The sequence below is a fragment of the Haemaphysalis longicornis genome, unplaced genomic scaffold (assembly GCF_048455015.1).
Source record: "Haemaphysalis longicornis isolate Haplotype H1 unplaced genomic scaffold, Haemaphysalis longicornis Haplotype H1 scaffold_3, whole genome shotgun sequence".
Lineage (NCBI taxonomy): Eukaryota > Metazoa > Arthropoda > Arachnida > Ixodida > Ixodidae > Haemaphysalis > Haemaphysalis longicornis.
Genome location: NW_027526335.1, coordinates 61,104,958 through 61,121,537, shown reverse-complemented (window position 1 = coordinate 61,121,537; position 16,580 = coordinate 61,104,958). Strand labels below are relative to the sequence as shown.

Sequence of the window (16,580 nt, the reverse complement as noted above, 5' to 3'; positions counted from 1 at the left end):
GATGATCAGTGGCAGGGTGCGCTGGGCAACTCGGACCTGGACGTGCAAACACTTCTGGTCAGAAGGGGTGCACCGTCGCCGCCAGACTCAAACCGGCGGCCACCACGCACCGCTAAACCACATGTCTCTCTCTCTCTCTCTGTCTGCCTGTTTGTCTGTCTGTCTGTCTGTCTGTCTGTCTGTCTGTCTGTCTCTCCCTCGCACTGGATGCATTCTACTTTCGTTTTTATTTTACCGGAGGTTTGCCTTGCTGAAGAGTGGCACGGAACCTGTTTTTGAGGTAACCTATCCGGCAATTTACCTTGAATTGTGTGAGAAAAACTATGTAATGCGGACTGCGCCAGGTGTTTACGAATGATACGTGAAGCACATTGTGTTTGCGAAGACAATTCCGAATTTTGGGGGAAAGCAAAAGCAACTGCCTTATCTGCATAAGACTGAGGTGCAGTTGGCGATGAGGTGAGGATGCGGGAAGGGCGATAACCTTGAGGCTACGTTAAGATGAGGTCGTCTAAGTGAACCTCAGCCTGAACAGTAAAGTTGAGGTGCACATGGGGTCGAATAACTTGATTTAAATTTCAGGCGAGGTGAAAGTTAGCGAGGCCACTTGTTGGTCGCCTATGGAGGCAACGCTTGTCGCATTCTAGGAAAATGGTTCGAACGCTACTGTGGGGTCTTTCCTCGACTTTACGAGCTGCAAGTAAGAAAAAAATAAACGGCGTTTTCATAAAAGAAAAGCTTATCGTATACGCCAGATGCTCTCATGTTGCTTGATGCTGTTAACTACCCATTAGTCTGAAACACTTTGCGCTTCGTCTGAAATTCACAAAACCTCGGTTTTTTAGGCGTAAAGGTTTTTTTTTCGGCCTATTGTTGGGTACAGAGGTGTGGCTCTGGGAGGCCTAAGCCACATTCCTCCTGTTCCTTATCTAAGAGAAACTTCACTGGCTATGCCCCTGTGTCTTACAAAGGGAGAGCAGCGTCTATAGGTTTAACTACACAAGCGCAATTCTATCGGCCCCGGTTGCCTTCGATATGGCACGGCGATCGTTACTTCTGCGAACAGGAACTTCATTTCTTCAGTACTCGGAGGAGCCCGCATTGAACAGTTATTGCGTTTCGATATTATGCTTCAAAGACGCCCAAATTTAGAGTGGATCTATTTCTTCCAGGTATACGCTCATCCCTACTCAGGACGCCGGCGTGCTCCTGCCGAATGGTTCATGGACGGGAATATTCGGCTTTCTCCAAAGGGAGGTATGCAAAACTGCTGTGTTGCTAAACAAACGTTTACGCATGTCATGAATTGCGTATTATTTTTACGGCAAAACAGTATAAGTCTAACCCCCCAGTTTTCATTCCGGTGTCATCGATTTACGCGGCGCCGCTCCGGGGCTCCTCCTCACCACCGCTGACACCTCTCACAACTATTTTTCCCCTCCCCCCCCCCCCCCCCCCCACTTGATAACCCTTTGGCAAGTTGCGCAGTCGGCAGCTAACGGCGGTAGTGGGGTTATCAGATGTTCGCGAGAAATAAACCGCAACACGGATGTTCGAAAAAAAAAATGCACTGACGATTACTACACTCCCTAATATGAAATTTCTGCGCAGCGCGAGCTGCAGTATTCTCGGTCACAGCGCATTTCTGCTGCGTCTCTGGAAGTGTTCGCGTGATCAGCGAACGTACGGTGGCGTGCGCTACTCTGCTGCTACCTCGCAGTGCGCCGCCGCCGCCGGCCAGCATGTTGCAAATTGTGTTTGAACTTCCCGCGCAACTGTCAAGCGGTTCAGACTATCCCCGCACAAGGGAGCAGCGAGCATGTTGTTGCATATCGTGTTTGAACCTCCCGCGCAAACGTCACGTGGTTCGGATTAGCGGAGCATGGAAAAGCACTGGGGAAGTGCCAGGGGGAGGGTGCTCCTTGGTGGCGACACATGAAATGGGAGAGGGAAAGGCAGTGAGAGAGATGACGCAATAGCCGCAAGTGTCGTACTCCACTTCACCCTTCGATAGACACACCTCTACGTTTTCTTTCTTTCCTCGCTGCTGCGTTCGCTCACACGGTTACGCGGACATAAACAGACGCCGCTCCCGCGAAGCCCATGTAACGGCTGCCAAAGGGCTGCAGTGCCCCCTAATACGACCGAAACCCGCCGTCGCCGTTTACACTCAGATTCACTTCGCCAAGTAGCTGCGAATCCCTCCCGGTAGAAGAGAAACTTCCCCAGTTGGAACACCGGCTTGAGCCCATATTTCTTTTTCAGCTTGGAATATCTTCCGAGCGACATTTTTGCCGGTGTCTTTTACGCCTAAGTACGCGCCATCCCCGGTTGCCAGTTTATGCGTGCACGGTTTGAGGGTTGAAAAAGGGGGGCGTGCACGCACAGCTCCGCTTCATGCCGCTACCGATGAAATGCCGGTTGTGCTGGTATTTAGATGTTGAAATTATACTGGTCAATGCGGTTAGGCGGCTGTCCTCCTCATTCGAGTGGTTCGGGTGTGGGCTGATGTGTTACACAGACATCTTACACGCACAGTAAGATGCATACGACTGGGAAGGAAACCGGACAGCCACATGTTTGTAGGCGAGAAAAGAGCTCAAGGGCTTCCAGGTTTTAAATCATTATGGGACGGATGCATGCCGTTCGTTTCGAAAAGAAAAACAAGAATCGAAGCGTTGGCCCGAACACAAGCGCGAATAAGTGCAAAAACAACGGAAAACTGCTGGCACCGCCGTTACCCCCTCAAGTTCAGCTCGTGGAGTAGCGGCGAGTCCCTGCCGGATAAACAGCAAATTGCCCGCTTAGAACGCCGGCGTGAGCCAATATCACCTCTTCAAAGGGCTTTCAGGGAATATTTTCGACGGCGTCTGTCACTTCTAAGCACGCTCACATAACCGGTTGCCGGTTTATGCGTCATCCTTCTTCACAGAATAGAAGGGAACTAATTTTTTGACATTACGCACGCTTTTCTTCTTTTTTATGTAGGCAGGTAATATTGTTTGTCAGAGAACTTCTCGTCGAATTGTGATACTTGGATGGGTGAAGGACACATATTTTTATCACGTTTCCCCCTCCGAAACTATGAGTCGTAACTGCCTGCCTGTTTTATGACTCTTGGCTGCGAAAAAAAAAAAAAAAAAAAACTACGGCTCACGAAGTTGCTCGAGCGGTGATCTCTCGAGGGCTCCATGGCTTCGCCAAATGACAGATGCTCATCCTACGTAACAGGTTACACACATGCGGGAACATCCCGGTCCACGTATTACCGTTTGCAGCGCACCACTTTTCCAGCTCCTCACCCATCACTAACCCGACACTCAGCGGTCACCTATCGTCAGCTTCAGACCTATTACTCCCCAACCCCTGACATCATGACATCCACACAGATACTTGTTTCCGTTGTTTTGCCCTTCACGCATCGCTCTTCCACTTGTGTCGGCCTGCGATAGCGCCCCTCTATGCAGGCTCCGATCCCGTTCCACTCTCTTACCATCACCACCGGGGAGCGCTGTGAGACCGCCCTGCATGACCAGAACCCCAAAATAGAAGGCTTGGCCCGCTTGGCCGACGCTACCAGACCCTCACCCAAAAAAGGCCCTGCGGCCTAATCGCTGGGCTGTGTCCAAATAGTGTGAGGTGCACAGGCGTCATCGTTGTTTCATAACTGTTACTGGAATGGTAAATCCCACCTAGCAACTCATCATCAGTGTGTCACATGCGAGCACCACACCATCTTCTTCATCTATCATCGTCGCGCCTTCACCATCATCGCTTTTTGCAACGGCTTCACGGCGAGGGTGCGTCGTCATTAAACGCGTCCTTCAATCCTCCCGTGTCCGAGTCTTGCAAGAGTTATTTCCGTTGTCTGTTAACTAGCTACCTGCCTTGTGTGAGTGAGTGGGGGAGTAGCTGAGTGAGTGAATGAGTAAGTGAGTGAGTGGATTACTAACAGAGTGAGTGAGTGAGTGAGTAAGTGAGTGAGTGAATGAGTGAGTGAGTGAGTGAGTGAGTGAGTGAGTGAGTGAGTGAGTGAGTGAGTGAGTGAGTGAGTGAGTGAGTGAGTGAGTGAGTGAGTGAGAGAGCTCATGGCTGGACTGTGCAACGGCCCGTGCAGGAAGCTGACGCAGGCATTTCGGCGATGACCATAACCATCGACCGCTCAACCGTGGCGCGCTTTGGGCCCGCCGTCGTTAACACGGGTTTCACCATACTATCGAGCGCATCTCCCGCACACTTCGATGCCTTCAGCTACATCCTTGCCTTCGACCGCGAGGTAAGGTTAACTCCTGACTGGATGCATTTATGTACTGCACCATGTTTTCTTTATCATTTCTTTGCTCACATATGGTAGTGAGAAAATCACAGGAATCGCCGCTTTCGTTCGTTCAGGACATTTTCTACGCCTAACATGGCATCTCTGGGAGGAAGAGGAATAAACGTTTATTGCTCCTAATGAATAATAATAAAAAAAGGAGCCCGGGATGGTTGTCGGTCATCAGTGGTGGGTGGCGTCCCTGCAGTTAGAATGGTCCTGGTCATCAGGCCACGCTGGTTTTCCAGGAAATCACTTGTCAGCAGGACCTCCCACTGCTCCGGTGTCGGAATTACGAGTGTTTCTCACACATCGTGCAGCGCCGAATAGATGTTGCGATGGTAAAAACCGTTTGTGCTGCTCCTTGTCCCGTAGGTCTGGTTGTTGCTGTTCATGTTCCTCGCCGTGCTCTCGTTGCTGATGGCCGTCAGGGAGGGGTTGAGAACACCGAGTCGGCGTGAGGACGGCTGTGGACAGCTTCTACGTAGAGCATATGCTAGTTCCTGGGACCTACTCGGCCTGCTCCTCAGCGAAAGTAGGCCTAATTTGTCATTTAATACACTGCTCAGAACTGCTCCAAAGCAGCACCGTATTTTGTATTCCTATACAGTCGAACCTCGTGATAACGATGTAGTATCGGAACAGCAAATTAGTTCGTTGTAACCGATGTTCAACAGAAGAGGGGAAAATAGGCTATAACAAATCGACAATCTGGCTCGCGCAAAAATGCTTGATACAAAAAGACATTTTTTGAGGCTCCGAACCCACTATACACACCTACTTTTCTCCTTGTTGCATTTCGAGCTCAGTGAACCGGAACACGAGTACGTGAAATTACAACAGAACGGAGCTCACTTGACAAAACAGGACTGCGTCCTTGTTTATTTGATGAAGGACGTGATCTTCGTCTGGTGGATACTCACAGCACTGAGCAGCATGAAGTTTTCCACAGTGTCTACGAACGAAGGGGCCTTTATACATCTGCAGTTTAGGACTACGGGTTTTTTTCCCAATTAGCTTCTCAGCCTCCCGGTCAAATGTTTTTTCGTTACATACGATATCGCGCGACTCTCGCGGTTTTAGTTTCGTTATGAAAGAATCAGTGTCATTGAAATAAAAAGTGACCAACCAAAGTGTGTATTTAGTTCGATATAGCCGATAATTCGCTATATCAGTGTTCGTTATAACGAGGTTCAGCTGTAGTATTTCTATTGAGAGAACAGTTTTGAACGGCAGAGAAAGTGCTTTAAACTGTTCTGGACAGATAAATTAAAGAACCCAACTGAGTAACGGGCCCTTGCGTCCAGCGCGAGTCCAGCGCCATATAATGTCTGCACGGAACTGTTCTGGTGTGGCAAATGAAAACGGGGCCACCACGTGCACATCGTTTCAGGCTGTCCAAGAAGGCACGTGCACATGTCGCAACGGATGTTGCTGGCCGTGTGGCTGGTGGCCGTCGTCGTGCTGACCAACTCGTTCGCCAGCCTGCTGAAGTCAAACCGAGCAGTCAACAACTTCCGCCCGGAAGTGGACAGCATTGAGGACATTGCCGAAAGGCCGCATCTCACCCCCATTACCACCAGCGGAACGTACTACGAAACTTTTGACAAGGTATCGCAAATCCAGCGACCTGGTTCGGGGACTGGTTCGGTATCAATCAATCAATCAATCAATCAATCAATCAATCAATCAATCAATCAATCAATCAATCAATCAATCAATCAATCAATCAATCAATCAATCAATCAATCAATCAATCAATCAATCAATCAATCAATCAATCAATCAATCAGTCGTCTATATCTCAGATTTAGTATAAGTCGTCATCCTTGCTGCACTACTCGTCTCATCCCGTTCCTTCCTCCCCCAACTTCTTCCACAAGCACCGTTCTGTCTCCCCTTTTATTTCCACACAAGTTAGTGTTTTAAAGGTACTACAACATGTCCTCGTGATTCTAGCTTCCGCCGCTCTTGTAATTGCCAACGTCACACCTATTGCTGGGAAGAAGCGAGGACACGACCCTCAAGCTATCATGTCCTGCGTAAGTTGTCAAGCGATACCCGGAAAATCATAGAAGTGTTTCGCATTACACTCAAAATGAGGTCATCCAGTCGCATAGCTTTTAATTTTACTTTCAGTCACCGAGCGAGCGAACAAGTTTCCGCATGACGACCAGTTAGTTACAAAGCATTTTTTCGAAGGAATCTCTGGAGTGATCGTAAGTGCCAACGGCAGACGGCTCTCCCCTTTTACGGTACCGATGCGTGCGTGTACGACCCGTTCCGTGGCGGGGAGTAGCGTGGAAAGAAACGTGGCTGGGAAGCGGCTTGCAGGAAAGTTGCCACCGCTTCGATGATGTAGAGTTAAAGGCCCAGCTTAAACTGTTGAAGGGGCCATGGCGACAAAACACAAGTTTCGTTCATTCAAAAGGCTGCTTTGTCCCGCTGACAACGATAACCTTACATGGCAAATATCAAACAAATATTCGCGATATTAAAAAACAAAACATTGTTACGGTGCAGATGTGGTTATTGGCACTAATGGACGGTACCTAGAGCGTTGAAAGAGGCGGCAACTGGTCCTACGGTCCGTAAGAGCGCGACCCGTCTGCTGCTTTTTCATCAGCTCATTCCATTAATACATAACCTGCATGCGGATTGTATGCCTGACATTTGAACAGCGAAGCTGCACAGTTTCCAGCGTGACAATGGGCCTCCTCGATTATCAGTCCCGGATCGTCCGCGGACTGCGCGAGACGCGATCTGGCGCTCGATTTTCCCATGTATTACTATGGGACTTCCGGTACGAATGCAGTCCTCAGACTGCCCGCGGACCGTCCAGGACTGGTAAATGGAGGATGCCCAATATGAAGCAGTGGCGACTCCCCAGCCATTGCCTAGCGACCTCTCATGACGTCAGAGATTCTTGTTTGTGCGATTGGCGGCAACCGAACAGAGCCACCCGTAAGAAACCTGGCTGGGCTATTGTAGTGGAGCTTCTAGTTTCGTTTGATCGTCAAATTTGAATGCCAACGCGCAGTTAACGTACAGATAACTATGTTTTTAGTCCTGGCCCATTTTACGTCACTCCTGTTCATATTACGCTGCCACAGCGCCACATTTTATATATCTCTGGCGTTTTTTTTTTTGGTTAAAATACGCCTTTCCTGTCTACAATAGAGCTAAATGAGTTACTAAATCCTAGTTGTATCAGATTTAACAATGTTGCATTTTGTCTTTATGGCCCCTTGAACATGGTAGTTAGGGAACAACGGTGGTACAGCAGTGCACCGGCGGGCTGTAACAGGACAAGTTAATTGGGCGGAGTAACGTTCTCCGGCGGAACCCGAACAACGCTCCGCCACGGCTCGCGGAAGGGAGAGCATAGATACCTAGGATTCCCAGCGGTAAACAGGAGTTAAGCGTGCTGCGCACGACCCCAAAAAAGTACAAACACAAAACAACTTCCGTTGCTGTTGTGACGGTTTCCCCAGAAGCCGGTGCACACTGTGCCGGAGGGTTATAGGTAACAGGTTAATCCACCGGGCGTGCCAACGTAGCTGAGACATTAAGGCGGCGTCGTTTGCAGACGGCATGCTAGAACACGCTGGACACAGTTTGTACGGGTTCTCGCAGCGGCTGCAGCCGTGACTCGCAGGCCTCGAGCGACCGGCAGCGCAGCTGCCAGGCACCGGATTTTACCAACATTAAAGCTCCCGATGGATGAGCTGGCCTCACCGTTACTCATGAAACTTTCTCGCAATGTACAAAGTTTGGTGTAGGCGGCTTAGCTCGCGCGCGCAGAGCAACGGCGAAGAACTTCGCGCTGCTTTGTAAAACCCCTTTTCACTGCTCTCCGAAAACTGAACATTTTTTTCTCTCCTTTTGTGGGTCACATGATTCACCTTGACCCAGAAATTGCAAAAAAGTCAGAACCAGGGTTGCCAGGTCCTCAGAAAGAAAAGTCCCCGGGAAATTGCCGGAAGCAGCCAAAAAAGTCACCCCCTGAATTTTTAAAAAGGAGCCACTGTCTAACAGACAGTGGCTAAAAGGCAGCCCTCAAAAGGCATGCAGTCTAAAAGGCAGCCCTGTCTAACAGACGACCTGATCCGAACTGGCTTCGAGAGAACGAAATTGACAAGTTGTGTAGTGTAATGTTTGTAGCAAAGCTGAATGCCTTTATACAGCACATCAAATACATTAGCCGCTTCCAAAAGTGCGAATAAAAACGGTGAGACACCCGATTCGACAGTGTCGAAGCGGTTTGTTTTTGAGAGGGTGCATGGGCGTGCAAAATTAGACAAAAGAATCCTGCTCCCGACCGTGTAAAGATGACGATGGATCCGTCACGAGAAAGCTTCGCGTTAAACCATCCTCATCGTTAGAAGGAGGGGGGGCCTGCTTTTTTTATTACCTTCGCGGAAAAAAATGCAGAAATTCTGAGAAGTATAAAACCGTAAAATTTTTTATTCGTTTGCTGTGATCTGGGAGAGCGACAGCGGTTGACTATACTGTATACAAAAAAAACTAAAATATGCAGGTTTAGATAAATCAGTCAAAATATGAATGAGTTAAAACGGGCGTTCGATGAACACCATGTTTTACCACTTTCGCCGCCTCCTTACATTCCCGTGCCTACTATATACATCGTCATACATACTATATACATACACACTTCCCAAAACTCTGCATGAGATCTCAAGCACCCATAAACTGAAGCATTACACTTTAAAGCGATGGCATTGCTTGATGGCTTTGACGCTATTCATGCGAAATCAGGTGCAGGATATGAAAAAGAGCATGGCAAATTTTGATTTCTGACAGTAAGTAACGCTGTACGGTGGTGTGTTTGAGTGACCTATTTGTTGGGACCTATTCTAGACTTTGCCAGATAACCGTCGTCTGCCTAAAAGTTTATTCTGTTCAGTTTGTTCGGTTTGTCTCAACGGCTGAAATGCAATGAAAGATCATATAAGACTCTTTTTGTGGAAAGTGAGGCATCGGAAGGGCCCGGAAATATATTAAATCACCAATGCTCAAATGAGCCAGAAAGTAGTTAAAGGGACACTGAAGTGAATTTGTCAAGCTCCCGTTTTTGCTTGCACTGCGTAGACTGGCTCAAATTAGCACACTTTTCATCGTTTATCCGGTTGACAAATCGGTAATTATTTTACAAAGCGCGAAAGAAGAAAAACTACCATGCGCGGTTTGCGGCGGCCGCACCAACTAAGGCTGTGACGTTGAGAGGAGGGGCGCCGTGATTGGACGATGCCCAAGGTTAGCAATCACACAAGTTTCGGTTTCGGTTCTGTAAAACATAACCAATGGCTTTGTTGGATGGGCATTCTCAATATCTCAGTAATCATCGTACCGCGCTTCTGCCATGTTGTCGGCTGTAAAATGCACAAGATAAGCCTCCCAGGACGGCTTGTAGTCGTAGCATTCACTAGCCGAGACCTACGCAGTGCATGAACGCCCTCCGCGTACCCGCAGACGCCCAAATGTCATGCGCTTTTCCCCCATATTTGGAGCTTGCCTCCCTCATGCCTGTATCGTAAAAAGCGTGTTCGCACCAGGCCAAGGGTCTGTTCATTCTGGCCTGTGCCCACTGCCTGCAAGCAGTCGGTGCTTATGGCAACAGCACGCCAACGAGAACTCGCTAGCGCGCCAGTGCCAGCCTGCGCGCGTTTTGTGAACTAGTTCGTGTAGCCATGAACGTTGCGGCCCCAAAAAAGGTGAACTCAATATAGAAAACATCGGCGGAAAACAAAAAAGTTAACTTACAAAAAAAAAAGCACGTACCCGCGGGGATTCGAACTCGTGACTCGCAAAACATTTGCGGTGAATTCCTAGCGCCCAAGACTGCTAGGGCACGGAGCGGGACGCGAATGCCTTACTAATATAGGGTATATATTGTACAACTGGTTTACACTTTTATTTAGTTTTGGCATTTCAAGCCGCTTAGGTGACTATTTGTTGTACTGCGATCGTGCAGTAAGCGTCGCCCGAGTTTCCACACTAGCTCACGTCTAGCAATTGCATTTCGTAGACGGAAAAACGTTCGCAGATGCGTAGTCGTGCTGCTAACAGCTGTGCTTGTTCGCCCAGCGCAAAAAAGTGCTTCCCGCGCCCTAGTTTTACGCTGTACGGTAAAAATATCAGTTGATTTTATTTGCTTAGTACCTATATTGACTTCGCTGACTCTTCTCCCGCCTTCAAGAGGCCTTATATTTTCCTACTGGCGTACCAGTCAGCGAAGCATCGCATGTGCGCTTGTGCAGCACTTGTGTGAAGCGACCTTGACTTGGAGCTAGATACAGTGTACAAACAAACCAAGTAAAGAAAGGCACATTCTTCCGTTCACAAACGTGTCCTGGCTTCGTTTCAACTAAGCGAACGAATTGCGACCAAGCAATTTTTTTTAACCTCCTTGATTGCGACGACCCGCCGGCGGCCGGCGGACGAAACGCTGGGCCGACTGACTCTGTCGGCCGGGGAGCCGTGCAGTAGCGCAGCCGTGGCGCAGCCAATTGCCAGCTCATCCCGTCCTGACGTCACACGAAAACGCCACAGAAAATGGGCGAGCGTAAAGAGAGGAGGACAGCGTTTTCGAATTAGTTTTTCTACTAAATAAAATCGCGTAAACGCGCCTAGAGTGGTCGAAACATGGCCTGGGGACTCCGGACTACAATTTGCGCTAGTAATCCCGCAATGTTTACATATCACTTCAGTGTCCCTTTAAGTCACCAAACTGAAATTTTCGTCGTCACGAGTCTCAAAAAGTGTCGCTAGTTTGGCAACAAATCGCCAGCCCTGGCAACCCTGTCTAGAACTTCCAGTGACGTATCCGGGACATACACATGGGTCACTTGTGAGCACCATGACCCACCGTGACCCATAAATTACTAGTGATGCACTGGTGACACTGTTGTGACGTATCTATGGTTGCAAACGAATGGTATCGTCCTTTCAAAGAAGCAAGCAAAACCGAGCTATCGCTCGACAAACCTGGCTTAACCACGTTCAACCACGGCAATGTTTTGCAGAACTCAAAGTCGGAGGCGGTGAAGAAAGTGTGGGCCCTGTCGCGTCGCCGCAACTCGGTGCTGCCGATGCCCGAGGCGTTCTCGGACGCCACGCTGACCCAGGTGGTTTCGCGCCGTGCGGTGCTTATGGCCAACCTAGACTCCCTGCTTCTCCACATGGCCAACTACTGCGAGCGCCGCAACGTGCGCACCTTCATTCTGGGACGGCAGCCCATCGAGGAAACGCAGCTCGGATACGCCTTCTCGAAGCGCCTGCCAGAAGCCTACTTCCGCCGAATCTTCACAAGGTGCACGAGCTCCTCCCCCCCCCTCTCTCTCTCCCTCCCCCCCCCCCCTCTCTCTCTCTCTCTCTCTCTAGCGGCACGAACATCACTGGTATCACGACACATGCCACAGACGCACGTCTTTCCCGACGCTATGTCTCGCGTGGCACTACTGCTGTGAACTGCCGATGGCGCGAAGAGAATTACTCGATTGGCATTTATTTGCCACCAGAATCCCTGTGTTGATGAAAAGAAAGAAGTTTACATTTAAGAATTTTAGGGCCCCCTACAGATTCGGTTGGAGGCGGAGCTTTGCTATGCAGGCATCCAAAGCTATGAAGACGAATAGGCTTGGAATCACCTGGTAATAAAATTGCACCAACATCGCTTTGGTGTTCCTTTGGACCCACAGTCTGTTTCCTCGCATCAGTTTGGACCCGCATCTTGTCGTTTCGCTCTATTGTGACAGTTTGGCGTTAGGAACTTGAGGCCTGAACTTGATGCGCGGGTATCTCATGAACATTGCATAAGTATTGTCAGAGTAAGTATCGGAGTATATCGGAGCCGACGGAGTGTATCGAAAGTATCAGAGTGTAAGTATCGGAGCGTGTAGAAGGGACGGAGTGCGACAAAAAACACCCAGTGTCTACTTGGAAATGTATGTGTTGTACCACATGACATGCCTAAAATAATTTATAACCTTGCAAACCAGGTTGTAAGGTAACTACGAGTGTAAATGTACAAACTAGGTTTGCTTTTAAGAGTCGAACATATTTTTACATGGCGGTAGAACAGATGACGCGAACCATGGTTGATGATGAAGCGACCTATTAACTGGACAAGATGACTGATTTACATTATTTACGAGGCAGCCGTTGCAATCGTTCACCCAGACTATACCGAGGAGAGCTTTGAGGCGTCAAAACTTCAGTTGCACTGAAGATGACAGCGCAGCTTGGCTGTAAGATGGAGGTGTGTTTGTCGTGCAGGTTCCGCTGGATCATGGAGAGCGGTCTGATGACCAAGTGGTTGGACGAGGGCACGGGCAACTGGCGAAGCTGCATCCAGTCCACGGACACTTCAGTACACAGCCTTAGCGTCGACGACGTCCTGCCCTTCTTTCTCATCTGGGCTGTCTGGTGCGCCTTTGCGTGCTGCGCCTTCCTCGGCGAGCTGGCATGCGCCAGGACCGGGCACAGACAAAGCCGAGAAATGAGACTCACTGCTAAACTCGTCACGCAGAAGTCAGGGCACGCATCGCATGAAATGATACCGCACGTTCAAGGCGAGTGTCGTTATTTGGTTGTACCGCTGTTTTGGGATCGTTTTGTTGGGTCGAAGCATTGTTGTATTGCATAATGGAGGGGAAAAATTGGCCTCGTATCTGCATGCTTCTCTCCCAATGTCATCGAATTAAGACGATAGCCATCTGCCACCCCTGCTACACAAGTCCTCGTATCTTTTCCTTGTGTTTCCTGTTTCCTGGGTCTCTTTGCGTCTGCACTTGGCACTTCATGACCACTGCCATGGGTAAACACCCGCGTGATCTGGCGATCTGGCGCCGGCCTTTCCAACGCACCGCCAAAGATACGGCTGTCGCCACTGGTGGCGCCATCTGGCACTGGCCCTGAGAAAGACACGAAATTGTGTACCCAGGGCTTCTGCCAGATGGCGGCTCTGTGTCCGCGGCGGGCAGGCAGCAGGAATCCGATTAAAACCTGACCACGCTCCGCGTTTCGCATTCCTAGAGTGGCTAATATTTCATTTGCCATCGCAGGCCAGGAAACACTAGCGTGTTTAAAATGAAACATTTGTATATTTCTTAGTAAATGGATACTGCAAATATCACCTATGAATTCATGTTGTGTCTCAGATATGCGTAATGTTTTGTTGTTGGCTGTTGCTCAACAATGTTGACAAGAGTGAACACTTCCACCAGATCTAGATGTCTAGAAACGGCTTTGGCTACATAAACGCCGCGTTCAACAACTCCCTTAACTTTGGCCGGGTGGCTAAATCGAGAGCCACACGGATAGACCAATATTTCCGCTTTCGTGTAGCCCGAGAAAAACTATCGTCTTTAAAACTTACAGCAGGCCCTGGAATCACTCTTTTCTAAGCCACTGAGCCATCTTCGACTGGGAAAACGCAAACGTATAGATGGTATTCGTTGAAAAGTTTAGCGGTCAATTTCTTCGCTTGGCAACACTGGAAACGGCCACAAACATGGCCGATGCGCCACGGACATGGACAAGTACCGCCATCCCGCGGAGCCCGACGTAACGAGTGACGGCGCACTCACATGGTTACATGAAGGAGAAGAGGGGTGCCTGACCTGGGGGCCGTGCGCACAACGTCGCCTAGCAACAGACGCTTGGCCACAGATATGGCGGCGCACTCGCATGGTTGCTTGCATGCGTTCCACGCCATTGAATACCGGCCATACCTGATTCGCGATAAAGGTGACATCAAAGAGCTTTATAATTTATTCATATTTTTTTGTACAAGTTGATTTCCAAGGTAATTAATGACCGCGTAAGCTACGCCCTAAATTTCCAACAAGTTTTAGAACAAGCTGCATTTAGGAGTCGATATTTAAAATTAGATCTAATTCATGTCATCGATGGCGTACTGGATAAATACGCGGAGTATGAGGAAGCCCCTTTACGTGGAAGTTATAGATTACGAAAAAAAGTTTCATTTTGTAGATAACGCCGTAGTACTGGAAGCATTGAAAGGCTGGGGAATAAGGGAGACTTAAATACGACTCTTTTGCGCGCAAGGGATGTACTGGCAGGATACCGTTCGACAAGAGCGGAAAGTTCTCGATTGTCTGGCGCACAATATGATGGTGAATTTAGAGTGGCCGTGATTTTTACTGGTGGTGTCCTGTTTTTTTTCACAGAGGTAGAGACCGTGTCATCGGCCTTTGCTGTCGGCACCAATTCTCGACGCAAAAACAGCCGAATCGGACGAAGCGGAAGACGCACCGTCGAGCTCCCGACAAAGCAGCTGCCAGGACTTACGCGTCACGATGAGACGTCCAGCTAGAGACGGCACGCGTTCCACCGCCATAAACGTCAGCGTGTGCGGAACATTTTGAGCTGACAGAAATAATCAGAATGAGATAGCTGAAAGCAGGAGTTGAAAGAATAGAGAATTGAATAAGGAGAATGATTGCCAGATGGCGGTGCTGTCACGACCGCACTATGAATGGTATGTTAAATGCACTTGGTCTTTAACTGCAGGTTGTAATTGATATTGACTGCAGGTTGTAATTGATTGATGTAATTGACTGCAGGTTGTAATTGACTGCAGGTTGTAATTGATTGATGCACGCACGCACGCACGCGCACGCGCACGCGCACGCACGCACGCACGGACGCACGCACGCACACACACGAACGGGCACTCATGCGGTATCTGCAGTCACGCACGCAGCGCATATAACGCGCGTGGGCGCGTCAATTTCATCTCGTGCCGACCCATTCTGAAAATTTCAATTCAAAGTGGTTACGCAGTGTCTACAACTATTTGGAATGTTTATTTAAAGGCCAACCACACTGAAAAGTTCTATTTCTTTAAAACGCTATTTCCGTACAGTCTGCCTAAAAAGACTGCAAGATACAAAATATAACAGCTGAAATATGCGTAACCATGGCGCAAGCGACCATCGAAAATTGGAGATTTTGAGACCGAAATTCAGAAGAGTGCGGCCATTACGGCTAGGCTGAAGTGAAGTTCCAGCCGAAGAGCGAGGGTGGAGGAAACCTGCGCGCAACGCTCAGAAAAGTGCGGTCATTACGGCTAGGCTGAAGTGGCGTTCCAGCCGAAGAGCGAGGGCGGAGCAAACCTGCGCGCAACGGTCAGAAGAGTGCGGCCATTACGGCTAGGCTGGAGTGACGTTTCAGCCGACGAGCGAGGGCGGAGCAAACCTGCGCGCAATGCTCAGAAGAGTGCGGCCATTACGGCTAGGCTGGAGTGACGTTTCAGCCGACGAGCGAGGGCGGAGCAAACCTGCACGCAATGCTCAGAAGAGTGCGGCCATTACGGCTAGGGTGGAGTGACGTTTCAGCCGACGAGCGAGGGCGGAGCAAACCTGCGCGCAATGCTCAGAAGAGTGCGGCCATTACGGTTAGGGTGGAGTGACGTTTCAGCCGACGAGCGAGGGCGGAGCAAACCTGCGCGCAATGCTCAGAAGAGTGCGGCCATTACGGTTAGGGTGGAGTGACGTTTCAGCCGACGAGCGAGGGCGGAGCAAACCTGCGCGCAACGCTCAGAAGAGTGCGGCCATTACAGCTAGGCTGGAGTGATGCTCCAGCCGATGAGCGAGGGTAGAGCAAACCTGCGCACAACACTCAGAAGAGTGCGGCAATGACGGCTAGGCTGAAGTGACGTTCCAGCCGAAGAGCGAGGGCGGAGAAAACCTGCGCGCAGTGGTCAGAAGACTGCGGCCATTACGGCTAGGCTGAAGTGATGTTCCAGCCGATGAGCGAGGGCGGTGCAAACCAGCGCGCAATGGTCAGAAGACTGCGGCCATTACGGCTAGGCTGAAGTGACGTTCCAGCCGACGAGCGAGGGCGGAGCATACCTGCGCGCAACCCTCAGAAGAGTGCGGCCATTACGGCTAGGTTGAAGTGACGTTCCAGCCGAAGGGCGAGGGCGGAGCAAACCTGCGCGCAACGCTCAGAAGAGTGCGGCCATTACGGCTAGGCTGAAGTGACATTTCAGCCGACGAGCGAGGGCGGAGCAAACCTGCGCGCAACGCTCAGAAGAGTGCGGCCATTACGGCTAGGCTGGAGTGACGTTCCAGCCGACGAGCGAGGGCGGAGCAAACCTGCGCGCAACGCTCAGAAGAGTGCGGCCATTACGGCTAGGCTGGAGTGACGCTCCAGCCGACGAGCGAGGGTGGAGCAAACCTGCGCACAACACTCAGAAGAGTGCGGCAATGACGGC

The 16,580-nt window shown here is 49.9% G+C and overlaps 1 protein-coding gene across 1 annotated transcript; it reads left to right on the top strand.

The window, feature by feature from the left end:
• Window positions 1-716: 716 nt before the first annotated feature.
• On the top strand, window positions 717-13,004 carry LOC144173272 (putative glutamate receptor). Its single transcript, XM_077701759.1, has 6 exons — window positions 717-1,257; window positions 4,118-4,276; window positions 4,691-4,850; window positions 5,709-5,926; window positions 11,362-11,648; window positions 12,614-13,004. Exons 2-6 carry the CDS (start codon window positions 4,142-4,144, stop codon window positions 12,981-12,983), a joined length of 1,170 nt encoding a protein of 389 aa, XP_077557885.1. The 5' UTR covers window positions 717-1,257; window positions 4,118-4,141; the 3' UTR covers window positions 12,984-13,004.
• Window positions 13,005-16,580: the final 3,576 nt, after the last annotated feature.